At 40.7% G+C, this 27,626-nt stretch overlaps 1 protein-coding gene across 4 annotated transcripts in view; it reads left to right on the top strand.

The window, feature by feature from the left end:
- Window positions 1–27,626, top strand: part of BRIP1 (BRCA1 interacting helicase 1) — a 100,029-nt gene that overhangs the window by 18,006 nt on the left and 54,397 nt on the right. For all 4 annotated transcript variants that reach the window (XM_033078198.1, XM_033078200.2, XM_033078201.2 and 1 more), the window contains exons 15-20: window positions 13,029–13,188; window positions 13,512–13,633; window positions 21,928–22,040; window positions 23,458–23,540; window positions 24,674–24,985; window positions 25,661–26,401. In XM_033078198.1, the coding sequence (XP_032934089.1) occupies window positions 13,029–13,188; window positions 13,512–13,633; window positions 21,928–22,040; window positions 23,458–23,540; window positions 24,674–24,985; window positions 25,661–26,401 (1,531 nt within the window). The remainder of the gene's footprint in view (window positions 1–13,028; window positions 13,189–13,511; window positions 13,634–21,927; window positions 22,041–23,457; window positions 23,541–24,673; window positions 24,986–25,660; window positions 26,402–27,626) is intronic.

Genomic DNA, 27,626 nt, shown 5'->3' with positions numbered 1-27,626 from the left:
GATGAATTAACTGACCTTTCTTAGTAGCTTTTTTTTTTTTTTTTTTTAAACAAAAGAAGCTTTGGACAATGATGTTAATGTTGGTTTGTTGTGTTCTCTGAGGCATTGTTGGTTAATTTGGATCTGCTAATTGAGGAGTCATTACTTGGAAGCAAAATTTTTACAGTTGTAGTTGAAAAGGGTTTGAATGAGTGTTTTCAACAGGAAAACTCAGGAACTGGTAAGAATTCTCTGCTTGAAAACCTGAGCTCGTTGCAGGGAAGTTGGGCTGGATCCCATTTAAAGGTTCCATGACCACAATTAGCATAAATTAGCATAGAAATGATGAATGCTGATTGCTCTGGCTGCTTTCCTTGGGAGTTTTGGGGTAAGGTTATAATTCTGACACACAGCAGCTTTTGCCACTTACAAGAATAAATGCTGAATTTCACAGTTGGGTTTTTATTTGTCTCCTAACTTGGGGAGCTGCTCAGAGTTCAGGCTCTGTCGGTCTCATCCCATTTTCCTGCTCTCAGTCTCACCCCATTTTCCTGCTCTCAGTCTCACCCCATTTTCCTGCTCTCAGTCTCATCCCATTTTCCTGCTCTCTGGGCTGCTGCTGTTCTGCCCTGGGAACAGCCAGGGTTGGGTGACAGCAAATCCCTTTGGGCTGGGACTCCTCTCTTTGTTGCTTGGCTCCCTCTCCTGTGTCAGGTACCCACCAAACCTGCACAGGAGTCTCAGGCAGGAATTAACAATATTAATTTACTCTGAGATTGGTAGAAATTCTTGTTTTCAAGAAGTGTTTCAGTAACAGAAAGTGAATAGAACTCTGAAGAGACAATATTTTCATTTCTAAAACTTTCCTGAAACGTGGGTTTGTAAATAAATTATAAGAAACCCATTTTTTCTGCCATCAATAAAACAAAGCAATGCTGCTTTCAGACAACTTTTACTTATTTAATAAATTACTTCAATAAATTTCCAAAGGATGGTAGTCTGTTTAGCCCAGCCTATTAAAAGCATTAAGATTTGAGCACTGGCTGTTAAAATGAGTAAATGGCAATATCACAAAGTTAAACAAATGCCAAAAAACATTTTCCAGAGTACTGGGATTGTAACAATACCATTAATGAGGGCAAAGAGGTTTTAATGCAATTTGCACATTCTAAAGTTTCAAAAAGAGGTTTTGAGTTAGTGCATTATTAATGTTCTGAACATCTGGAACTATGTAAGAGCCACAGACATTGAGCAAGTGCAGGGTTTCCCCACTAGGTCTGATGCTGACTGATTTCCTCCCCAGCCAAAAGCTTGTTTTTAGAAGTTTGAGACAGTAAAATGACAATATCCAGATAAGAGAGAAACATTCCACAATGGCTTTTTGCTTGTATTATGTACAGAGGGAAAATTGCAAACCATAAGGTTCCTGCAATTAAAAGGTGAATTTGAAATTAAATAGGAAAATCATTCTTTGCACCACAGATGGGGCTCTGGGGAATTATCTATTAAATTCCATAAAAATGCTGAACTTTTGTTGGGTGTATTTCTGTATGACATGCTTCAGCAAGGGGAATATTCTCCTTGATGTTCCTGTTGACAGCTGTAGGAGGGCTCTGAAGAAGGAATTTACTCCTGTGTGTAAATACTTGCAGGGTGTAAGGATCTGTTCCTGTCATTTATGACAGAAATTTCTTCTTTCAAGTTCCATCAGCATTAACTTCCTGCATAATTTTAGTGTTAGGGAATGTCATTACACAGTTAAAATGCTGCAGGAGATGAGGATGTTGCATTGTCTGATCCAGTTTGAGGAGTGACTGCAGCCAGTGCCCCACATCCCTGGGATGGAAAGGAAGATTCCTTTCAACAGCTCTGGCATTTCAGGAGGGAGTTACAAAATAATTGTAAATTAATCATGATGCTCACTTGCTGCTCCCAAGGGAGAGGTTTTCTCTTTCTCCAGGAGCCTCCCTTGTTTGTGGTGGTGCTGTGCCAGCCCCTGGGAGCCCCCAAAGCTGGAGGGGAACAGAATCCTGGCACCCCTGTGCCCCAAAGTGCTGCCTGAAAGCAGAGCAGGGCAGGGAGCAGGAATTCAGCAAGCCCTGAGCAGCACCTGGGGCTTGTCCTGGCACTGAGCAGAGCCTGAAGTGCCAGGAGCTGTTTGGGGGCTGCCCCTGGCAGGGCTCTGACACCCCAGGGACCTTTTGGGCTTTGGTTTCTCTTTGGAAGGAAAGGCTCCAGGCCAGGGTTAAAGCTGCTCCTTTGTCCTTCCTCTGATGGAAATCTTAGGGAAGTGATTTCTGTCTGATGGGCCATGATTTGGGGAAAATCTGCTCTAAAAAACATCAACTCTAATGGCTCCCAAATTATTCATTTCAACACAGATAGAATTTCATTTTACTTGTCTATTTTTATTTCTTCATTGCTTGTTTTTTGCTCTTCCCCTGCACTGATAGTTTTCTTTTTGAACTTTATCTCAGCTTCTTAATGTTTTATGGGTTTTTTTCCCCATTAATCATATGCAGTATCTACTTTCAGTTTAATTCTCTATTTTCCATCATTTCATCATCAGTCATATAAACTGTCTTGCTATTGAGGCTCTCACAGTCATCCAAAAATACAAAAAACAATTATCTGAGGTGCCTTCTGAGAGCTTCTGTAAATCTTCTTGTGATTCCTGAAGTCTGCAGTTTGCTTTTCCCTTGACTTGGGTGTAGAAAATTCTGTAAAAATCCCAGTGTGAGAGGGAAGATTTTAACCATTCCCTCAGAGCACTCTGCTCTCATTTGGGCACTGTGGTGAAATTGCTTCAAATAACAAAAAAAACAGGAGCAGAAGGAATGATCAACTCTATACAAAAATAATTGGGATGAGAGTTTTTGTGTAAGCAGGTATGTAATATTTATCTTTAATGTCATCAGTTCAATCCAACCCTGCCAAACTAAATTTGCAGATGGAGCTGGCAGTTCCCAACCTGGCAGGATCATTTCTTGTGCAATTCCAGAGGCTACAGCAAACCACAACCAGAACACTGCTGGATTCTGCAAAGGAATAACTGTGTTGGCTAGTTGAAGTTCCCCTAAACTTTAATGATTTATTAAGTTTTAATTTAGAATTTTTTGACCTTGACTTGTCTGAGTTTTGTTATTTTTGGTGGGGTTTTTTTTCCCCACTGCTTGGTTGCCAACAGCAGGCCACAATAAAAATTGATCTTTGGGGATGATAAATGACAATCTGGATAATTGCAAAATGTGTTTTCCTTCTTAAATAGAGTGTCAGGATTATAGATGTACACTCCAATTATGGAGTAATTTTCCTAATTTCTGGGAATTAGGGACAATCCAAACACAGAGAAGCTTTGGGGCCTGAGAGGAGATGATCCAGGAGCCTGTGGCTGGAGGAGCAGCTTCTTCCCCTCTGACTGTTCTTGTGCTGCTCTCTGGAGCTCCTGAGCAAAGGAAAAGTTTTTATCCTTTTTATTCATTTTTTTCCCAGTTAGTTTCCAAGCTTTGTGAACTGTGGTGGCTCATGAGGAGGTCAGAGAAGTGTCAGAGTGCTCAGGGGAAGAGATGATATTGCACATTCCAAGATCTTCCTTTTTTGTTTTCAGTCTCAGGAATGAAACATTTTCATGTTTCTGGGGTTTTTTTTTAATATGTTTTCCAGTGGTTGGCTGTAATTGGAGAATCCATAAAGATCCTGGTTTGGAAATGCTGATTTTTTTCACTGTGGCTGATATTCTGAAGCTGCTGGTGTGAGTTTGCAGCATCCTTGAGTGGCTCTGTGTGACTGGGAATTAACCAAGGAACTGGAGAGGCACTCAGGTGAATATTCTGGGTGACTGGAGATGTGGGTGAGGTGATCTGAAAGCAAAGCCCTGGTGTGAGTCCTGGAGCCTGAGCAGTGCCCCTGGAGCTCTTTGCTGCCCCTTTCCCCTCTGCTCCTCCTTGTGCTGGAATGTTCTCCCCAGCCCAGGGGAAATCCCCACCTGTGCTTTGGCTCCACGTTCTCATTTTGAATTCCAGCCTGCAGAGGATGAGCACACACACTGCTCATGGCTTGCTGAGCTGCTGTGGTGACCAGCAAGGGCTGTGCAATAATTCAGGTGCCCTGTGGCACTTGCTTTTTACACAGAGCAGCTCCTTGCTGCTGCTGCTGCTGTCACACAAATCCAATCCAGAGCGACAGTCGTGGCAGATTATTGGATATTATGTCTAAAAAAATTATCTGCCGAGCTGGCAGATGAGTGTCTGACCTGTGCATTTCACACCCTGAGAGTTGGGCAGTTTAATATTTTATTGCACTGTTAATTTAAACACCCTGAGCAGACAGCATCAGGAAAATAAAGGAGGAATCTGTGATTGTTTCTCACCGAGCTCTGACTTGTCAAATGCTGCAAGCTGAATTGTTGTAGCTCGTTAACACATGCTCCACTTTCCCTTGTAATTAACACTTGCTGCTTGCATATTTTTCCTTTCATTTAAGTAGGAACTGCATTGAAAATGAGTTTTCACAGACAAGAAGTTTGCACTCTGATGGAGTAAATAGCAAATAACAGTGCACATGTCTTTTTCCTCAGCAGCTTTGATTAAAAGGGAAGGAAAGTTGTGAACAGGGAATAATCTCCATAAACAACATCATTCTTGAGAAGTGTATCCTGGCCAGTTTTAATGTTGTTCTGGACCTTTCCAACCTGCCCCTGTTGGTCTCTTTGCCATGGCTGGGAAGGATTCAGTGCCTGGTGTGGGGGAGATGTGACTTCATGTGTGAAAAACACAGATAGGAGAGGAGAGAACTGGAGAGGATTTATTTGGGGAGCATGGTGTGCATCAGCAGTGCAGCAACTCATTCAAGGATCTGAATATTAAATGTATTGAAAGGAATACTTGGGCTGGTTTAAATTCAGAGAAATTCTAAATCATGAGGAGGGGTCTGGGGTCCATCAACCTGTCTCAGGAAATGAGAAAAATCATGTCTCAGTTTTACCTCCTGATAGGGATAGGGTTAGCTAGCTAGTGTGAGAACATTTAATTAGTGAGTGATGGATTCTGAAGAATATTCATTGCATTTTGTTTAATTTTACAGCTCAGTAATGAACACATTTTCAGCAAAAATACTTCAAAATTAATAACCCACAATGTGCTACAGTAAAAACTTTTTCATCTTTTGCTTCCTATTTTTGATCATGAGGTGAGAAATTACTTCCCTAAGAATCAGAAAAGTTTTATTTCTTTCTAAATTTTTATTTTTTTAGGGGGACAGAAAGGATTGAGCTGGGTACTTGGAAGGAATACTTAGCTTATTTATTTATTTATTTATTTATTTATTTATTTATAATTGTCTCATGTTTGTGGTGGAAGGACATTAAGGGTTTCCTGCTGGGTTTCCAGTGGAGATTTGACTTCATCCATGACCAGTTCATCATTTTTCTTTTTATTCCAGACCAAGATTCAAACCATCCTTTTCAAAATCTTTTTTTTTTTTTCTTTGCATGAAGGGTTTTCCCTCCCTGGGATGGGAAGGTGTAATGATAGCCTAGGGTGGATGTACAAGCAGTGCCTGAAACACAGAACTTGTTGTCTTGGTTCATTTTAAAACCACAAAAGAAACCCTGGTTTGAACCAGGTTGTTCCTGAACAGCCTCCATGGAGCTCCAGGACTGAACAAATCCTCTCCAGCTTGTGTGGGGGGCAAACAGCTTGGGTTTTTGGGGAGAAAATTTCTATTAAAAATCTCCTTTAGCTGCAGAAACAAGATATTAACAGTGTTATTCTGAAGCCTTTGGCGTGCAAAACATTTCATTTTTCATTACTGTTGTCGCCGTTCATGTTTTCCATTATTCAGGGGCTTATTGAAAAATTGATGGTATGTTGGGAGCAGAGAGACATCCTGTGGCTGCAGTGTTGATTTATGGCACATGGAACACACTTCAGTGCTTCAGTTTGCTGCTGCTGCTGGCACTTTGTCATTGTCCCCAAAGAAAAAGGCTGCAGTGAAATCCCCCTGCTGCCCCCAAGCTGAGTGATGCATACTTTGCCTTTGAAAATGATGATGAATTATTCACCTTTTATTGTGCTGGAGTGTGCACATGGTGATCAGAATCTTGTTCATAATACAGAGTTTTTCACCATGGTCAGGGTTCAGCTGAATTATGGGGTTGTGTTGCACAGTGCTTGATTTCTTTTCTGTTTTCTGTGGTGGGTGAGCACAGATTTTACCCCACATTTCCCACCACGTGTGGGATTCTCAACATCATTCTTGACCCTAAATATTTGGATTTATTTCATGTTTGTTTAAAATTCTCGTTAATAAAATGCATACAGTCTTCTCAATTTAAAAAGACAACTTTTCCATGGAAATTCTTGAAAATTAAACCTCCATATTTGTAAAGTTTTATCCTTCAAACTCATTTTCTGCTGTGCAGAAATAGGTTAAGTGAAAAATCTCCTGGAGTAGCACAAAGATTTCTAATCCAGGACAGCTTTTTCCCAGAAGTGAGAGAACAAACTCCATGAGCCCCTGTTGGGACAATTCAGAGTCTGTGAGATCTTCCTTCAGAACTGGGGGAGAAATATAAAATATCAGAATAAATGTGTGACATGGCTCCAGCTCCCTGCACAGCCCCTTGCATTCATCATTTTATTTTTTTAAATCATTTTCTATTCTACTCTTCTGGAGCATCTCGTTCCAGCAGCTCTGTGAGTCTTTGGCAAGGGAAATCAGGCAGGAATTCAGCTGGAATTTGGGAACCAGGCAGGTTCAGAGCCCTTCTCTGCATTGCTGGTGATGCCCCCTGATAGAATAAAGAATTGGGAAATGTGCAGGAGAAAAATGTGGAGCCTCTACTTGATAAAAATAACATCTTTATGTGCCCTCTCTCCATTAATCCTGCATTAAATAAATTTATTTTTGGTCCATAAAGACAAGATTACCTTGTGTATTTATATGGATGTTCAGTATTTCTCTCTATTAGGAGTGGGAATTTTAAAGCTCTATTTTGAAAGTAAATTTTAATTAAAAAATGAAATATTTTGGCACAGATATTTTCATGTTCTCTTGAATTTAATCTGTTAGAATTGGAAGCTCAGGAAATGAAATTAGAAGTTTAAAATACCTTTTTTTAAATGAAAAATTATATTGTATTGACTCAGTCATTCAAAGGCATGAATTTGAAATGTCCTGTGTTAGAACCCTCCCATAAACACGAGGAGGGGCTGTGAATCAGACTCTTGCTTAACCTTTCATGAAAATCTAATTGAGTGCAAACAACTGCTTTAAATAATTCAATGGCCTCAGTTATTCCTGGCTGGTGGAGTCCCAGCCCAGAGCAGTGCAAGTGTCTGGGTGTTGAGCAAAACTGAGGATTTTCTCTTTTTTTGGGTGAAAAATGTGATTAAAATGACTTTTTGAGAAAGTGTGTGTGGTGATTAAGGAGAGGAAAAGGTGAAATGTAAATTATTTTTGCCAGTTGGGTAAATGACTTGTGGCCCAGAGATGAATATTCTTTAATCCTTCTCAAAGTGGGGAATATTTTTGGTGATTTTGATAAATGTGGCTGGGTTTCTTTGCTTGCTTTTCATCCCTTTTGCTCTTGTTGAGAGACATTGTACTTTTGTTTTTATGATTATTTTTAAATAGTTCTAAGGTGCTGTTCCAAACTGATTTCAAAGATTGGGATAATGGACATTAAAGTTGCTTGGTTAGCCCAAATATTTTCCCTCCTGTTTTTGGAAGGAAATTTCCTTTCACACCAATCCTTCCAGGCAGTTTGTTTTTGTCCCATCTTGAATTCCTATTTCATTCCTCTGTTTCCTTCCCTCCTTCTGTTCTTTACTTTCTTTTGTTTTGGGCTTGGTTTTTTTGTTTTTTAACAAAATGGAATAAGTTAGTGATCCTTTGGCCCCACACTGGTAAACTCTTTGTAAAGTCTTCTTTTTTCCAATGTTCCTGAGCTCAGCTGCCTGTAGGATTCTGGGTCATTTTCTACCAAGTTTTGACAAAGTTTTTAGTTCAAATAACTTCTGCTACTTCTCTGCTTTTCCAAACCATCTTAATCCTTGAAGAAATTAATTTAATAAAAACCTGTAAGACCAAAAAAAGTGGGTGAGGCCTGGCCAGATCCACTCTCCAGGATTGCTGTGAAATAACAGGAATTGAAGACCACTCTTAAAGCAATGCCTTGATTTAATGACTGAATGTGTTTTAGGATTATCACCAATGTAGGGACACTTCCATCCTTTCATAATGGGAACAGAAAATTCATCCAGGTGATTCTCCTGGGACCAGAGGGGTTGGAACAAAAACTTTTTTCCCTACAGCTGACTCAGCAAATCCCTCCTGGAAGTTTTGGAAGGGAAAGCAATTCCTCTGGAATGAGCCATGATCAAAACTTCTGTGCCTTGGGGTCAGCAGGGCATTGCTGGGGAGGAAAATGTGATTTCCTCAGCCTAGAGCTTCAGGTTGTAGCAAGACCTATCAGTGCATGGGTTTGTTTTTTATTTTTATATTTCTGTTCACTGAAAGGAAAAGAGGAGACAGCTGATGCAGGTGGAGGCTGAGTTGTTCTGTGATACACAACAACCTGTGCTTGGTGTTTCTGCAGGCAGCCAAATGGTGGGGAAAGTTTTGTAGCTGCATTTCTTCTCAAAAGGCTCTCTGAATTTAAGGGCTTTCAGATTTTTTTAAAAAGTCTGTTTGGTTGTGCCACTTGTTATTTTTCTGCCAAGATACAAACTGCAGAGCAATGGTTGGAGCAGCACTGGGAGTCTGTGCCACTCTGCATGTTGGTGAGAGCCCTGCTTGGTGCCAGGGGCTCCCTTTTCTCCTTCCCAATCTCTCCCTTGCAGTCCCAGTCCCTCCTCCCTTGGATTCCCAGTCTCTCCCTTTCAGTCCCAGTGTCTCTCCCTTTTCTCCTTCCCAGTCTCTCCCAGTCTCTCCCTTGCCTTCCCAGTCTCTCCCAGTCTCTCCCTTGCATTCCCAGTCTCTCCCTTTCAGTCCCAGTCTCTCCCTTCCATTCCCAGTCTCTCCCTTGCATTCCCAGTCTCTCCCAGTCTCTCTCCCTTGCATTCCCAGTCTCTCCCAGTCTCTCCTTTCATTCCCAGCTGGAGCAAACCCCCTTTTTCTCCCAGGACAAGTTCTGGAGGCCCCAGCCTCGAGCAGCTGCTGCTGCCCCAGCTCCTGTTGCCATCTCTCAGTTCTGTGCTGCCTGCCTGTGGAACTTCTGTTTGACCCCTCAGACACATTTCCAGCCCACTGGAGACACACTTGGGTTTGAAGCAGTGCTTATTCACAGAGAAAATCCTGGGAGCAAACCCAGGGAAAAGGCTTTTAGATCAATGCTGCTCCCTTGGGGAGCTCAGACTTTTTGCACTAACACTGGTGCCAATACTGTGATTTTTATTAAGAAAAACCTAATGGCTCTTCCTTTTCTCCTCTCCAACCACCTGAATATTTGAATAACAATGAAAAGTGCAGCTTTATATCTTTACAGAGAACCAAGATTTTAAAAAGCAAAGTTTGGAGAAGTGGGGTTATTTTAGAGTATAATGGCAGATTTTTAAGAAGGGTTGCAAAAATGTTTTTGTAAGTTCTGTTCACCTTGAAATACCTTTTGTGTGGTGAACAAGACAGCTTGTAGTTTTACAGGGGCACAAGGACACAATGCAATTGCAATGATAATTATTTTAAAATAGTTAAGAGTTGTTAAACTACCCAGTGAAGTCAGAGCTATTTTGCTCTGCTCTCAGGTGCTTCTTAGGTCATTATCCTTTTTGTCCTGTACTGCTCTGGAGCACCCTTGGATATTTTTAGGTGTTTTATTGCCTCCTCAAGCTCTTTGGATTATTTCTGTGATACCTTTTTTTCTCTGCTGAAAAGGTGTGATCCATTCATGATGTGAATATTTAAGGAATATTTTATGTAAAGAAATTAGCAGGACAAGAGCTAAAATAAGCCAGGATTTTTCTGTTAGACCTTCTCTTTTCTCAGCTATTTTCTACTCCACAACTCCCTGTCAGTAGGTGATGGATCCTGCAGGAAAAGCACATCCCCAAGTTTGATCCAATGGTGGAAATTACAATCAACTTGCCTTAGGGTAAAATACATTTAACAAATCTCTGGGTTTGCTTCATGACCTAATGTGATTTTTGGCACTGCATAAAGCAGAGCAGCAAATGGAAAAGGGCAAAACTTCTCCTTGGGGGGCACACAGGAGGGTTTGGCCTTGGAGAGAAAAGAGCTCCCCCCATCCCCAAACTTCAGAGCACTTCAGAAACTGCTTCAGAAGGAGGTGCTGGCTGGGGCACTGAGCTCCAGCATTTTCTGGATCACAGTTACAAGTGTCTTTACATGGCAGGAAGGAATAAAAGGGGAGAGCTCTCCCAGTAAACACCCCCAGTGCATGGGAAGATGACAGATTCTTTCTAACAAGATTTTCTGCTCTCTTGGAGGAAGACCATTTGTTAATAAACCATTTGAGAATCCATTTTTAAGGGATTTAATAAAATATACACAGGCTGCCTTCCAGTGCAGGAGCTATTATTCCCTTGGGTGGGAGGAGTGACTGGCTGGGGGCATTAATGGCTCCTTCCTGTGATTCCTGGCATTGGATCTTGCTCCCATTTGCACTTTTCCAACCCAAAGTGAAATAATTTTTTATGAGAAACCCGCACTTGGTTCCTGGCTCTTCTGAGGCATGTGTGTGTTCTATATTTTATTTATTTGTATTCAGTCAGCTCCATAATTCTTGTTGTTTTAGTGTCTGTCCATGCCATGGGTCCTGTGTTTTTGTGGATACAAGGAAAGTTTCCATATCTAGCAAACTCCATTAATGGAAGAGGTAATAGCTGTTGTGTGAATTAAATGAATTGCTCCATTCTTGCCAAAGATTTCATAAATAATTCCCATCTTTCCATCAAAATCAAAGATTTTCTGTTGTGGTGGTTGCTGTCAATGAAACAAGAAACCTGAAACTTGGTCCAAGAGAGACTTGCTTGGAGGGGCTGGGGAACCCACAAAGAGAAAAGATGTTTTCTTAAGAATTTGGATAAAGGTTTTCTCCAGCCATCTCTGCAGTTCTGAATATAAATTTTACTTCTTTCAAATATGAGAGAAATACAGTGGAATTGAGGGATTAAGGAATTTTTGTGAGGAATCTTGTCCTGGCAAGGACAGCTCCTAGGGGTGTGTTGGTGGGAAATACCACAGGGTGGGATGGGAGGAGAAAATCAGGAGTGAGTGACCCTTGGAATCAAAATGATGTAAATGTGGAATTCAGATACCCAAATATCTGCTGTGCTCTGTCCCTGGGCATGGCTGGCAGTGCCAGGAGCCAGCTCAGCAGGGATTGCTGAGTGGGGCCCAGCTCCAGTGAAATCTGGGCACTTAATGAAGTTACAGATCCCAAATGGATGCACTTAGAGCTGTAATGTGTTTGAGTCTTTGCTTTCCCAGAATTATCTCCACATCACATCCAAGAACTGAGGCCACAGTGGCAAGATGGACACTCATTGCTCAGTCACAGGATTAGAACCTTTCTAGAAAAAGAGATTACAGCCAGGATGCTGCCAGGAAATGGCAGGGCTGGGAGGGAAGGGGACACACAGGAGGACAGACACATTTAACAGAGATGATTTATTCTGCAGCTACAGCTGTGTGTGGGGGAAACTTCCTACTACTCATCACTTACTCCTCTGTGCTTGCTAATGGTGTCACATCAGTAGTAAAGCAAAAGTAATTCCCTGAGCACAAAACAGGGAAAATTCCAAATAACAGCATTTGTTCCCTCTTGTGAGGAACCCATCCAAATTCTTCATGTCAGAGAATGAGTTCAGATCTTTAATGCTGAGGACATGAAAAATGCAAAGTTTCCTATAAGTTTTCCAATGTGACAACAATTAGTTGTCATTAGTTCTGCTTCACAGTAGCACTTGAGCTGTGGATGTGGACACAGGACAGATGATTTTGGTAACAATCACCCATTCAGGATGCTGGGCTCTTGGCTGGAGTGCACTGGAAACAAGTGGGCTGCAGGGAAGGGATGCTGTGGCTTTTGGAGGAATGAAGCAGAGCAAGTGCAGCTTCCAGATGGAGCAGTTTCTGCAGCCTGGAGCAAAACCTGGAAAAGTCTTCAGTGGGGGAGTGGAGGGAAGTGCAGACACAACAAGAGCACAGCCCCTATTGCAGAATGGGAGTTGAAATCTCATAAATGAACCCCAGGAATTGCATGGGGTAACACCCTGAAGATCAGTGAGCAGCAGAAGGGGAAATAAAGGATTTCATTCTGCCCAGGACTCCTTGGCTCACTCTGCAGTGTGTTGTTTGCCTTCCCTTTGTCTCGAGGGCTCCAGGAGGGACTTTTTCACTCCCTGACTTGATAAAATTCAATGTAGAAGTTGAGGCATTTGCTGAATGACCCCCACCCAGCTGACTTCAAGTTCTGTGCTAATTTTAAACTTTGATTTCTGTAATGCATCATTTTCACTGTTTGCATTAAAAGTGGGACAAGTTTGCTTCAGAGATTTGAACATGTTCTGACTTGGAGTGAAATGTGCACAGTTCAGATTTTGTAATTCTGGAATTTTAGGTGTGACAGAGCTGATTCAGAAGGAGAGGAGGCTGAAATATCCTACATCAGTATTTCCTCTCCCAATTTCTCTGTGTAAATGTTCAAATATTGAAATGTTCTGGAAATTGAAGATATAAAAGCTTGTTTCAAATTAATTTGGAATTTGTTTCTGATCTTACTTAGTAACTTCCATTTTTCTTTGGATGACGTTCCTCTGCTTTGAGGAATACCACAAGGTGCTCTTTAGTGGCCACTGTCATAGATTTAGAGAGTTTGGCTTTGACAGCTCAGAAATCTGCATTATTTCTAATTAGCAACATCAGTGGCCCCTGTTTCCCAAATGCTGCACAGCTGAGTTCTGTGCATGGTTGGAAAACTTGCATTTACAAATAAAAAACTGAATAATGTTACTTCAGTGAAAGAAATGTCTGTGTGCTTTATTTGAGCAGCTCAAGTGGCTGACATGGGTTTTTCTGTTGGTTTTCAGATGCTGGACAAGTTAAAGGATCGTTGGATGCACACTGGCTTGTGGAGGAACCTGGAGGATGTTAAAACTGTCATTGCAGAGCCCCAGGGAGGGGCCAAGAGTGACTTTGATGAGCTGCTGAAAATCTACTATGATGCAATCAAATGCAAAGGAGAAAAAGGTACATTTTCAGCCTTTCAACATAGGCAATGCAGACTCTTCAAGTAAAATTCAAGGTTTAACATCTTGTTGTAGATATACCTTGTTCTTGTATAATTAATTATTATATAGTGTAGAATTATTTTGCTGTTTGATGGTCAAAATCAGAATATTATTGATCAAAGTGGAGTTAATCTCACCCCTCTAACAAATCTCTATTTTTATGACCACTCACCTTTTCCAGCCAGAGTATAATTGTAATTACAGCCCTGTGAAACATTTTGGTGCAAGTTTCTCCTGATCCTCAGCTTCCCCCTGCAATGATCAGTGTGTTGTGTCCTGCAGATGGAGCTCTGCTGATTGCTGTGTGCAGAGGGAAGGTCAGTGAGGGGCTGGATTTCTGTGATGAGAATGCCAGGGCAGTTGTGACCATTGGAATCCCCTTCCCAAACGTGAAGGACCTGCAGGTAGGACAGCACTGACATCACTTCAGAGTTGTACTTGACTTTGATGTCATCTTTAAAACACTTTTCAACTTTGAACTCCTCTCCATCCTGTTTGAATTCTTTGAGTTATCTTGCACAGGTAAGAGGTGGAGCAGCTTTAATTCTGCTTTAAACAAGGCAGGTTATTGCAGAAAACAGCTGGAAAGGTAAAGATTGTTTAATTATGTTATTATTTCACAGTAGAACTATGTCCCACTGCTTGCCCTGTCTCACCTTTCCAATCCCATTGCCTTCTTTAGTTTAATTGTGTCCCACTTCAGCACAGAGTGGAACTGGAAATCTCCAAGCTTGTGCTGCTTTATTAGCTTGCAATTTTGAAACATGAATTTATGACACAACATCAACTCTTCCTGGAGGCTGAGGACAGCACTAGTTGGAATATTCAACCTCCATGTAACTTTAAGCAAACACTTGTAAACTCCTTGTAAAAATAGCATTTTGAAATGGCTCCAGTGAAATAAATTTGAACCTATTTGTGTTTTTCAGGAGGTGGTGAAAGCAGCATCCTGTTGCACTGCTGTGTAATTGCCCACCTCAACACTTCCTTCCTTTTGACTTGAGCTGGGCTTGTCTGACAGATAATGTTCCATTAGAGCAGCCACTTCAGGGCTGAAAGGAAAAGAAAGCCAATAAATACAACAAAGTATTTTTCTAGGCTTTCTGCTTATTGAAAAGAAGGTTTATTATTGGTTAGTTTGTGACAGCATTTCATTCAGTGGTCTGTGCCACTGAGGTGCTGTCACTGCTCTGTCCTGTGTGCTCCTCTGAGAGCTTCTGGGACTGCTCTGTGAAGCCAAGAAACAAAGTGAAGGATCACAGAATAAATAAATACCAGGAGCAGCTGGATTCTGGTTCTCACCAGTGCCAAATCAAACAAGAAAATCATAGGTTTGCACTTGAAAGGCCAAACAGACTCAGCTTTGGTTTGAGAGATGTGTTCTGAGCTTAAGTGAACAAGCAAAGGCTTCTTTGTTGTCTGCAGCATGTGCCTAATTCCAGCCTTGCTGGGAAAAAGCCACATCCTACAAGGAGCAGGGAGGCTGTGTTAGGGCAGTTCTTCCAATGTTTGCACAATTCCTTGGAGCACTCGTTCAGCCACAACATTTTTTGTGCTTCTGAAATATAATGCACTCCACTGTAGTGTAAAATTTCCCATTGAAAGAGTGCTCAGGCTCTTTTCTGGAGTTGGAAATGCTGGTTTGTAGGGGCATGTGCTGACAAGGTGTTTTGGAAATCCTCTGTCTCTTGTAGGGCTGGAACTTTACAATTAATGCCAAATGATTTCCTGAAAATCCATGGGTTTGGGTTCTAAATGATACAAAATTAGGTATTATGGGTGAATTATCTTCACAGTGGATATTGGTTTGATTTTTACCTTGAGTTCAACCAAATACTTCAAATAACAGAATCACAGGCACTGCAGCACATTTCTGATAACTCTATTTTTAAAATCACTGTTCTCTTGAACTATTTTTTTAATTAGATTGAAGAAAAACCCTAAATTTTTCAGTAGGGCTAGAACCAGTAGCTGCCAAATTGCAAGCAGCTCAAGGTCTGAGTGTGTCTGTTTGGAGATGGGAATGCCCAAAGCTCTGCAGTGATCAATTCTGGATGAGAGAAGGGCAGGCCCAGTCTCTGAGCATGAGATCTGAGAGCTGCTGCAGGGCAGAGCTCCTTGCAGGATGCTGGAGGAAATGGGATTTATTTTAAATGTCTTTAGATTGAATTGTTTTGTTTTACTCAAGGCTTTAAGGTTATCAGATCCCCTGAAATTCTGGATTAATGCTCACTTTTTTTACCAGCTGAGTTACAAGGAGGATAAAGTGAAAGGAGGGTCACTCTGAAGAAGGTTGTTAGTATCTTTGTAGAAATAGAAATTTGGAAGATGAAGCATCTTTTTCAGCTCGGGAAAGAAATTGGAATTCCCAAATCAAAGAGAGAATGGTTACAACATTTGCAGGGGGGGATGCAGTTGGTTGGTTCCTTTGGGTTTTGTAGGTGAGCAGAAAACTGGGTAAAACCTGGAACTTCTGGGGAGCACCTTGAGTTTTCAGCAGACATAAAATCCACAAAAAACCACAGTGACCCAGCTCAGGCTGGGCTTGGACAGAAAATTGTGCATGTGTGGCTCTCACACAGCAATGGGTGCTCAGCACAGCGACCAGAGGAGGAGACTGAGAAGATGATTAATAATGACATTCCTTTAAAAATAGGAAATGCAGATGATTAACAATTCCCTTGGAATAACCATGAATTATGTGCTTCTGAGATTGGTTTAAAATCACTAAAAAGTGCTCAGCTTCTACATGAAAAAACACTTGAATGTCTGCTTTTTGGGTTAATAAAAGTCCTCTTAAGCCTCAATTCCATAACCCCTTACTCCTGGCCAGAGCTCTTGCTGGTGTGAGTGATCCTTTAATGCTGCTGAGCACAGGCAGCAGCTTTGGGCACTTGGACCTTTGCAGAGCAATATTTTATCCTGGCAGTTTGATGTTGGCTCATCTCCACTAATATGACTTGTCTGTGATCAACCTGCTTTCTAAATATGTTTTATGGTTTGGAGCTTGATGGGATAGCAGTGAGCTGTAATATTAGAGGACATAAATAATGTGCCAAGCAGAGATGGATAATCCCACATATGTGTTATCTGATGCTAACATTCTGTTAATTAACTTCTCTTAGATATTTTCAAGTGTAGCATTTTGGATCCAGACATCAATCTTGGGCAAAAACTCATTGTCAAGCGTGATGAATAATATCCAATTTTAGTTTTTCCATATGTTTGTGCTAAATAGATGCCACATTAAATGGCAAACATTTGAATTCCTTAAGTAACTGGGTGCTTTGATAAGTGACAGTATTTTCTGTGGAGGCTTTAAAGAGAATAATTTAGTTTCACTTCAACATTTTTAGGCATTTTGTATCTTAGACTCTCCTCTTCCAGTGAACCTAAAACATTTTTTTTCAGGGTTAGGGAGAAAGAAATTATTCAGGCTGAGAAGCAGGACCTGATTATAAACAAAAGAGATTGAAGAAAGAGGCCAACCCTCTAATTCTGTGTTATTGCAAAGGGTTTCATATTGCTGAAGAATCAGGTTGCTAAAACAAAATAATATAAAAGAAAATGTTCAAGGATTGCTCAAAGCTCTGGTGCTCTCAATGGTAGAGTTTGGCTTGAGTAAAGCAGGAAAATTTATTTCAGAGCCAAAAATTACTTCTTTGGCTGTGACCAGGATTTCCTCTGCCTACCTCTGGGACCTGAAAGCAGAGGTAGGAAAATCTGATTTTAGAGCCAAGTGTGACTTGTTTAGTTCAAGTCATAATTTACTGTTCTTACCTTGGGGAGCTGAAAAGAAAGAGCTGGCTCTGAAATGTTGGGAATGGGCAGCTCTGAGCTCCCCTGCCCAGGGAGCTTTGCTGCACTTCCACCCCTCCAGATGCTTTTGATCCTGCTGCAAAGAGTGAATTCATCATGGAGCAGCAGCAGAACTGCACCAAAATGCAGCAGAAAATGCACAAAGTGCAGCTCTGACAGCAGCAGATGTGCAAGGCTGGGAGCTCTGAGCAGTGCCATTGCTCAGGTTTATTTTTATATTATTATATTATTATTTCCCATGGCTGCCATGGGGGAATATTTCCTTTCTTTTTCCAGTATCATGACTTGTAACATGAAATCATCACTTCAGTTACAATTTTCTGGGCTTTATGTAACTTCATGATGCAAAAATTTTGCATGAACATTCCCTGAGCTCCCCATGAACATTCCCTGAGCTCCCCATGAACATTCCATGACCTCCCCATGTCTCAGGCTGGCATTCAGAGTGAGAACCCTGGCAGGGATTTGCCCATGGGGTACCTGGGGAGTTCAGGCTCAGAGGAATTGGGCTCTGCACAGAGCAGGAGGTGCCACTTTGGCTCATTTGCCTTTCCCTCAAAGCCAAAACTCAAATTTAAGTTTTGGGTTATGGGGAAACAAGCCAGCAGTGGTTTTCCCCCTGTGGTTTTCCCTCTGTGTTTTTATTTTTGTGCCATTTTTCTGTCTCAGTAACTCTCTAGTTTTGGTTCTATCTCCATTCACATTGCACTGCTCAATCCCAATATCTTTGCATGTTCCCTGAGAGACAGAACAAATCTGAGATCTGGGCTGTTACTTTTTTTATTCAGTGTTACCCAGGGAAGGCAGTTTTGGATAAGTGCACACAGAAATTCTCAGGCAGGAAAGGTGACCTGAGCAATGTCTGTGTAACAACATCCTGATGATAACTGAGCAATAAATATTGATTATGTCTCATTCACACTTTGGGGGGGTTGTTGCTGTTTTATAGGGAAATGCAGGATTTAGATGTGAAAATTAAAGTGTTATTTTTGTGTCTAGTGATCTTATTTAGTTACATGAACTCATTAGAATGCCCTTAATAAATGATTGCAATCAGCAGAATCTAATTTGGTAAAATTCAGCTAACAAGCATTTTCTTATTCCATATTATTTATATATTAACACTGCACTTGGAATGCTTGGAACATTTAAAGATAAAAATCCTGCCATAATCTCTTTTTCCTGTGGGCTAATAAATGGAAATGTTGTGTTGAGACAGGGGTGAGGATGTTTGAAACTTGTTCTGGGACTCACCCATTATTTGTCTTATTTGTATTAATTATTTGTATTAAGTGTATTAATTGTATTTTTATTTGTGCATTATTTGTCTTAAAGCTCCCAGCCCCTGTTGCTGCTTTTGAAGTGAGTGAAATGCTGCTCCTAGTTAAGGATTTTCAGATGTAAAAGAAAAGAAATGGGTTTTCATGTCTTAACTTTCCTGCACTCACAAACTTTTATGGTTCCTTGGCATTCATCAGGAGGAAAGTAGATGGCAAGCATGTTCCTGAAAAATTCTGATTATTGCTATTTCAGGTGGGAGACAGACTCTAAGTGGACACATGAGATTTTTAGGAGGGGAAATTTACTTAAAAACCATTTTTATGTCTTTTTTTGGGATGGAAGCAGGGAGTGCCCACCTGGTATTTTTTCTGCTTGTTTGTTTTTAAGATGTGGGGAAATTAGTAGATGTGAAACATGAATGTGACTTTACAACATTATTTTGGATGATGTGAGCAATGCTCTTTGTTTTCATTCCTCATAAAACCAGAGAAACAACTCAGTGCAATGGCAGCAAACATTTCTGTCCATTTTCTGCCAGCCCCACCTGTCCTGCAGTGACACAGCCCCAGCTTTATTTGCCCTTTCCAGCTCTTTTCTCTTCCTTTCCCCTGCCACAGCAAACAGGAGATGTTTGTGAGCATCTATCAAATAGCCCTGACTTGGTAAAAATAATTTTAAACTCTTACTTCTATTTGTTCTTAAAAAGCAAAGTTTGCATTTGGTTCAGTGAAGTCAAAATTTTGCCAGATGAAGTAAAAGCAAACAGAGTTAATTTTGCTGTTTTAAATTGCACAAAATAAATTAGCCCACTCCAGCTTCATGTCATGCTATGGCAGTGATAAATCAGTGATTGATTTTTCTTTAGAAATAATTAGTCTATAATAGATTGGTGTTTTATACCTTACTGTGTGTTCATTCTGAATAAACCTGGTTCAGCCTGGAGTGTTGCTGAAAGGCTGCAGGTTCTGTGTGGGAATTTGCAGATTATTTTGGGGGTCAAAACCAAGCTGTAGTTTTTGAGTTCCTCCTCTCAGAACTGAGTCATATAATCCATGATCATCCAGTATAAATCAATTTATATCCTGAGTAAGTCTGAGTTTCTTCACATGAAGGAATATCACCACGGGTAACTTGTTTTAAAATCCAATGTAACAAATGTCATTTAATGCTGTTGTCATTGGAGAAAAACCTCTGTTGCTAATTCTGTTTGAAAAATACACTTGAGCTGTAGCACAAACTGCCTCCAAGTATCTTTCCAAACCTTTAAACAAAATTAAATTGTTCATGGCATTTCTGTGTTTTTGCTGCCGTTTCCCAGTCTGTGTTGCAGAGTGAAGGATGTCCAGCTAATTAAGCATTAAAAGCAGGAGAGCTTTGCAGGTGGGACGTGGGGACATTGCAGTGAGCGTGCCTGTGACCTCCCAGACTGATCAAAGCCTAATCTGGGTGACAGCCCCAGCATGGCAGAGCTTGCCAGGGGCCTTGTGCAGCTCTTTGTCTGCAAATCCTGCCCCAGAGCTGGGAGGATGTTTTTAAGGATGAACAGGTAAAAGTAAAAGGCTGTCTTTTGACATTTTAACTAATCCCTTCTAGCCTGTGCTTTCCTGCACATTGGGGATATTTGCTAGCAGGAGGCACTGGCTTTTTCACATATGTAACATGTCAGCTTGAATCTGCCCTGGGATTGATTGGGGGGATGCAGCAGTGCCACCATGAAATAGATTCTGATTGCATGGAAATGACAGGCCCTGGCCTTTTACCTGCACAGCCTCCCCTGCACTCTGAGCTCACTGCCATCATCCCTGCTGGGACAAAACACTGCTTGTTTCCTGGTGACACTTTAAAATTAATCTAAGCAAGTTTTAGAGATATATTACACACTTAGAGCAAGGGATTTGGGTTTAAAAACCCCTAAACTCATGGGGTTTATATAATTTGAGCAATGAAATGTCACTGGTGGTGTGCATGATGCAATGAACTTGATAACACTGCCATGTATTAGAAGAATGTGGAAGTAATTTATTTTATTTAGGTGACCTGATCTTGCATTTTACTGCTGCTTCAGTGGGTTTGTGCACATATTTAAAATAATGTCATTTTTCAGCATAAGACACAGGACCAGTTATTCCAACACTGTTTGCACAGTCTGCTGGCAAAGTAAGGGGCAGGTAAATCTCCATTTGTTCCAAAGGGCCAGAATCTGACTGATAACAAAATCCTTCAAAAAATAAATGACTATAAAACTGCCCAGGACTAGAAGACAAGTGCAAAACACACAGAGGAGTAGATTGTCAATGGTTGTGTTTTAAAGGCTTCAGTGAACTTTTCCAACATCATTCCCCATTTCCAAAGGTGAGCAGTACCCTTTTCTTTCTCCAGGTAGTATTTCAGTTTGTAAAAATGCCCAGATAAAGCCAAATTCCTTTTTAAGGAATGGTTTAATGTCTATAAACCATTCAGAAGAAATCATCTTCTGTTTGGAAAATGACAAAGGAAACCTCACATGCCAGTCAGTAAATTCTGAGTGACTGGAACAAATATTAAATCTGTGAAATCAAACTGAATTTACTTTCTGGCTGTAAAGATTGAATTTGTAAATTTGACAGGCAATTTAAAGGGCATAAGTACATAAAATAAAATTTCTTATCCAAATGCAAGTTGAAAGTTACCTGTCAGAAGAGGTTAGAAGTCTGCTGTTTTCTCTCCTGAAGCGTGTCCTTTCACTTGTCAGTTTAGAAAGGTTAATACTGTACAAAAGAGCACCAGAAAGACCCTTTTTGGTGTAGTTTTATGCTTGTTTAAAAAAAAAAATAAAATCAGTTCCCCTTGCTGGATAACAATAATAAATCCTTTTGATATAAATAATGTTCTAATGCAGATTGTTCCAATTCAGAGCAGGCATTGTGTGTGCTTATCCATGTGGTTGGGAAGGGGAGGCAGGGCATTGCTTGGGCTGTTCATTCCACATTTTGAAGCATCAGGGATGTGTTTTTGAAAAGGGGAAGATGTTTTTTCCCTGCCTGCTCTCCACTGAAGCATTTCCAAGCCTCAGGAGGTGATGCCAAGCTGGGAATTTTGTTTGGTGTCGCTGACTCCTGGTCCTGGGAGAGGCCCCTCTGTCTCTAAAGCTCTTTTGCAGCTTCTGTAGAGGAAGAAAAAAAAGTTGGATTTGCTAAACCCTCCCTTGGGAAAAGCAGGGTGTGGTGCCAGCTCTGGGTTTGGTGATGAAGGGAAGGATGGAGAGCTCCAGTGGGACATTTCCTTTGGGAAGAGCCAATAAATCTGGGGCTTGGATCCCTCTGCCTGTGCCTGCTTGGGGTTTTTTCACCTGTCTGAACAGTTTATCCTCCTCTCACTGGCACACAGGTTGGGATGAGTGTGTGCTGCTCATGTCAATACATTTAAATGATTGGAACAGATCACAGCTAAGGGCAATTTTAGAAGCCAGAACTGGTTAGTGTACAATATACAGAATTGAAACACTGCAGCACAATTTATATATTCTCTTATTTAATCAGTGTTTGCTTGTTTTCCCCTTTTAGAACATCTCCTTTTCAACAGCATTAATAAACCAAATATTTTATCCTTTCTTTCTTAGGTTGAATTAAAGAGGAAGTACAATGACCAGCACAAAAGTACAAGAGGCCTTTTATCAGGGAGCCAGTGGTATGAAATTCAAGCTTACAGAGCTCTCAACCAAGCCCTGGGAAGGTGAGATAAACATAACTACAACTATATAAATTTGTAGAATTTTTTTTTTAGGGAGATCTTTAAGGATTTATTCCCCACTTTTAGCACAAAGGGGTAAGTGAGGCCAAACCTCTCATATTGCAAATTCTGTCTCTTGAGCTGCTCTGTGCTGACAACTCTGCTTTGCAGCCTCTTGTGCACTTGAGCATTGTTATAATCCAGAGATTTTATTTTACATTCAGAGCCCACTTCAATTTAGTTGAAGCTTTATTGCTCATAGTCCAGATACACAGGAAAAAAAAAAAAAGCACAAGCAGATACAAATAGTTGTTGAGCTTTAAAGCAAATGAAAATCCTTAGGACTTTTCCAATGCACTAATTGTTGACACTCTCAGTGGGCTCAGAGCACTTGTTTGATATTTAGCCTACAAGTATTTTTGAAAGGGAGAAATAGCAGTGGGGTTTTTCAGACCTTTGCTAAAGGTCAATTCAATTATTGTGCTCACTGATCTCTTGCCAGATTTAGAAGAAGTGGTGCAGCTTCCCTTTCCTAGATGGAAAAATCCCCCCAAATGTTATTAACAGGGTAGAATTAATTCATCCTCCTTCAACAACATTTATCATATAAATAAAGATTAGAACTGTCATCCATACCTGTCATAGGTGCTGTGCATCTGTCATGGACACAGAAACATCAGCTGCAAATCTCTCCTTATTTCAATTAGTCCTAATGCAAATGTGATGACATAAATGAAGGCTTAGGGAGAAAATGGAGAGAAATTGTAGCACTAGAAAATCTCATTGTGGATTCTTGTTGTTACAGGGCTGATTTCTTAAATTCCTCTGTAGAATTGAAGAGCATTAATTAAAATAGCTTAGGAAAACTCTCACTTTTGGAATACCAATAGTGAAACAATAACTGTGAAATCAACCTGAACTTAAGTCAAGTTTCAGTGACAATTCCTTCTTGTTTAATTTATCAGTTGGATATCTAAATTTCAGTGGAGAAATAGCTTCCTCTGCCATAAAGGTACAAACTCCCTCTAAAACCACGAGCCAAAGCCCCTGCTAACCTGAGGTGTGGGAAGGATTTGATAAAACCACAACATTCCACCAAGCTGGCAGGAAACTCTGGAATATTTACACTGCCCAGTTAAGAGAGGAAGACAAATGATGTGGTTTGATTAACTGTTAAATATTTGTGTGTTTTATTTTGAATTTAGCTGTTTTCATGTAAATTCAACAGCTGAAGAAAATGAAACTTCTGTGACATCCACAACAATTCTTGGTGCATGCAGTAGAGGATATAATTTTGTATAATTTTGTGTAATTTTGCATATTCCAGCTGACTCAGAGCAATCCCTGTTTCCTAATTCCCACAGATTTTTGCTGTGTGCTCTCTAATTACATAAATATTCTTTTTCCCCCTCACTTTTAGGTGTATAAGGCACAGGAATGACTGGGGGGCTCTTATTTTGGTCGACGACCGCTTCAGGAATAACCCAAATAAATACATAACTGGTAAGGGGGAAAAATCTTCTGGGGAAACTTCCTCATGCTGAAAAACTCTGAAAACTCTGAATTAATACAAATACAGGTGAGTGGGAAGGGTCAGAATGTGCCACAGCCATGGAACAGAAATTGAACTGCTGAATATTCAGTATATAACAAGGGTTTTCTGTTTGTGGTTTTATACTGGGTAGAAATAAATGCAGATGAAATAAAACAGATCCTGCACACAGGAGAAAAAAAAGAAAAATGAGAAAATAAACTGATAGGAATGTGTTTTTACCTTTGTTGCTGCCCTTTCTGCTGGGCAGAGCTGAGCTCACACCCATGCTGGGCTCAGTCAGCAGGTGGAGCTCAGCTGCTGCAGTTGAGTCCAGCTCCTTCTCTGATGAGCTTGTAATAAAAATCCTTCAGAATTATTGAAGCAAACACAAGGAATTCATGGAGGAGCACAAATAATCTGTATGTTCAAGACTTGCTAAGATTTCTTTCTCTAAAAAGTCAAACTTCACAGAATAATGAAGTTCTATGTGGCTGTTGTGGGTTTGATTTTTTAAAAATTTTTTTTAAATCAAAGAATATTTAGATGGGGTCAAAAGCACTTTCTAAAATCGAGGCAGTCAGTTTTTACTTGACCCCTGTGTGCTCCAATATCATCTAAAAAACTGTTATTTAAGAATTTTAAATATTATTTTGATAGGAGCAGGTTATAATAAAACTTGTAGTTGTGATTCTTTCTGAGTTGCTGCTACTTAATCTGACACAAAGTTGTAAAAGCTTCATTATATTCAAATTTTTATCAGACCCTGTTAATATGATAATAAATAACTGTACTCTGTGCAAATTGCTTTTAAATAATTCATGATAACAAGCACAATGAACACCCAGGCATCAAAGAAATAGAATGGTGTTTATGCAAGGCAGCAGTTTGAACCTAAAAAGAAGACCAGTGAAAAAGGGAAAGGCTCTTAATAGAAAAAGAAGAATATTTTATCAAAATACTGCCATTGAATAAATCAAATTCCCAGCCCTGGGAAGGAGGATTTGTTGTTTTGTGAGCAAATTCTTGCAACCCTTAAGCTATACCTACACAGAAATATTTGCACTCTCAGGAGCTGTGATTTTGGACTCTGTGTTTCCCTCAGGCCTGTCCAAGTGGATCCGGCAGCAGCTGCAGCACCACGGGGATTTCGGCAGCGCCCTGCGCTCGCTGCGCGCCTTCGCCCGCAGGAACCAGGGGGGAGAGCAGAGCCCAGAGCCCAGCCCTGAGCTCCCTGCTCACAGCCCTGAGCTCCCTGCTCACAGCCCCGAGCTCCCTGCTCACCCCACACACCTCTCCCAACACGAGGCCACCCCTCCTCTGTCCCCAGATGTTCCTGCTCGAAGTCAAGAGCAGAATTTGGCCTCAGCCACAGCATGGGATGAGCCAAGTGACAGCATGGCAGCAGGGACACCAAGTATGTTCTGTTCAGTTTCAATTGGGGATTTGCATCTTTTCTGGAAGAAACAAATGTGTTTGGGAATTACAGAAGTGCTATAGTGGAAAATGATAATTATTCACAAATGTGGAGGAGCTGTGCTCAACAGACTGAAATTAATTCTCGTTCCATCTGGTTGTCTTAAAAGAATAATCTTTGATAAGTTTATAGTACAATCAAAATGTTTTCATTTTCATTTCTTTTTCCACTGAACACTATGAAGATAATTTAAAATACATTTGAAGTACATCAAGATTAGCGTTATTGCAAGTTGAGCCCTGGTTCAAGCTGCATGTGCTGTTTAGACATTGCTGTGAGACACCTTCCATGTGATCCCTGGTTCCAGCTTCACAAATAAAACCCATCCCTAAATTCTAGGGAAGGTGCTGATTTCCTTTCAATCAAGAAAGAGCACAATAATAAAAGATTACAGATTTCAAATCCAGTCATACCTTTATGCACCTATTAATCTATTAATTTAATCAAGACAAGTCATGTGCAAAGGCAGTTATAACATCTGGGCTTTTGTTTCTATTATTGTTTTTAATGAATGTTGGAAAATCACTGTAAACCTTCTAGAGCAGTGGCAATTCTGATGTGCTGAACATGCTGTAAATCAGATACAATTCATCTCTGTTTTGTGATTTCTCACAGGTGACCAGCAAGTTGATGCAGAGAGCCATTCTCACCCTGTAAAACAGAGAAGGAAACATATGGAGTGCATCCCCAAAATGCCAACAATTAAAACAGAGACAGGAAAAATGAATGGTTGGAGCAATGCTGGTGCTGTGGAGGAGAATTGCTGCTCTGAACCCCTGACTTCAACCCCTGCAGCCAAGAACTGCAGGGCCACAGCAAGCAGCAGCCAGGAGCATTTGAATGGGCCCAGTGACCTCATTGATCATTTCAATCAGTGCCAATCATCACTAACTGCAGAACACAAACCAATGGGACCAGAATCATGTTTGGAAACAACTCATCCCCCAGTTAAAAATGCTGAAGGACATCCTGGGAAGGGAAGTCCAGCAGCAGGGAGAGCTGAGCCCTCCCCATTAAATGAGGATGAGGATGAGGATGAAAGCATTTACTTCACCCCAGAACTCTATGATGATGCAGAGCCAGAGGAGCAGAGAACTGAGCCCCCACTTCCAGCCTGTGGTACCACTGGGAGCTCCAGAGTCCCTGCTGATCTTTTTGTCACCAGCACCTCAGAAACACAGAATGTGGCTGGAACAGCTGAGGCTGGCAGAAATCCCCATGGAATTGTGGAACATGCAAGGAGCAGGGACAGTGCAGTTGGTGCTGTGGAGGTGGCAGCTGCAGCTGGAGCAGAGCAGGGAGGGTCTCAGGAGACCCCAAAAAGGAAAATCAGCCTTTCCAGATCCAGAAATAAAGGTGTGGCACCCTTCCTGCTGGGCAGTGGTGGCCCCTGGTGACACTGGGTGTGGGCATTGTGAGAGCCCTCAGCACCCCCCAGGGCAGCCCCAGCTTCCCTGTCCTGACGGAACAAAACTTCCCTCAGGCTCCATTTCTCATCATATTTTGGGTTTTCGCTGGGAGAGCTTGGCAGGGGGCAGTTTTTTAGAGGTAGAATGAAGATTCTTCATCCTGACTTCATGGCTAAAGGACATCATGTCTGCAAATTCTGAATAGAAGCCCAAGTAGGATCTGACTTGCAATTATTGGTTTGTCCATTACAGATTTAATTAATCCACCATTAAATACAGTCAGATAATGGGGTTTTTCATCAGAAATCAAAAGAGCCATATAACAAATTATGATTTCCTGCATTTGTCAGATTGTTTTTTTTAGTGAAACAGCTAGACCAATATCTTTGCAGATCAAGTCTTAGATTGAGCCTAAATACCAAACCAGGTGTATTCTTCCAATTTCTTACCTCAAAATGTCCAGCAGGAGCTGTGCACATTTTGATATTTGATGAAGATGAGAAGCTTCTTCAGAGAAAAAAAATTGAGGTTTCTTTAAATTTTCCTTTTATGAGAGGATCTAATTTCTGTTGCTTGGATTCTGTTTATTCATGTCAAAACCTGTTTTCTTTGTGTGTCCTACAAGCACCTTTTACATGTAACATATAGAATGTAAATTGTACACAAAGCTCTTTGACTCTTGCCCACTCTATTTTTTTTTGAAGTATTTTAATGTTTCTTTCATTTACTGCAATGAAAACAGCCAGGATTTTTCTGTAATAAAACATATTGACTTTCCAAGAAAAGATTGTTCATTGCCATCCTACATTTATATGGAGATGCAGGATTTTTACAATCTAAAGATTGGTTCATTGGTATTGATACTTTTTGTTTGAGATTATAAATGAAATTATTAACTGGTCATTTTCCATAGAAGTTCATCCAAGTAACATTTTGAATCCATCTTCAGAGCTGTGAACATGCTCATATCAGTAGGATTTCAATCCTGTCCTTTCTTTGCACAAAAAATTCATCTTTATGAAATTGGAAACTTTGCAAGAATGGGAAGAAGAATTTCTTTAGCTGGCAGCATTTGGCAGAAGGCATTTGGTTCAATTTTTTGCAGTATTGATGATCAAGTTTCCTTGGTTTAGGTTTCTTGGATTTCACTTTGGATTATCAACATTTAATTT

This window comes from Catharus ustulatus, chromosome 22 (genome assembly GCF_009819885.2).
Source record: "Catharus ustulatus isolate bCatUst1 chromosome 22, bCatUst1.pri.v2, whole genome shotgun sequence".
NCBI lineage: Eukaryota > Metazoa > Chordata > Aves > Passeriformes > Turdidae > Catharus > Catharus ustulatus.
The sequence above is the reverse complement of the archived record's forward strand: the minus strand, read 5'-3'. Positions and strand labels throughout refer to the sequence as shown.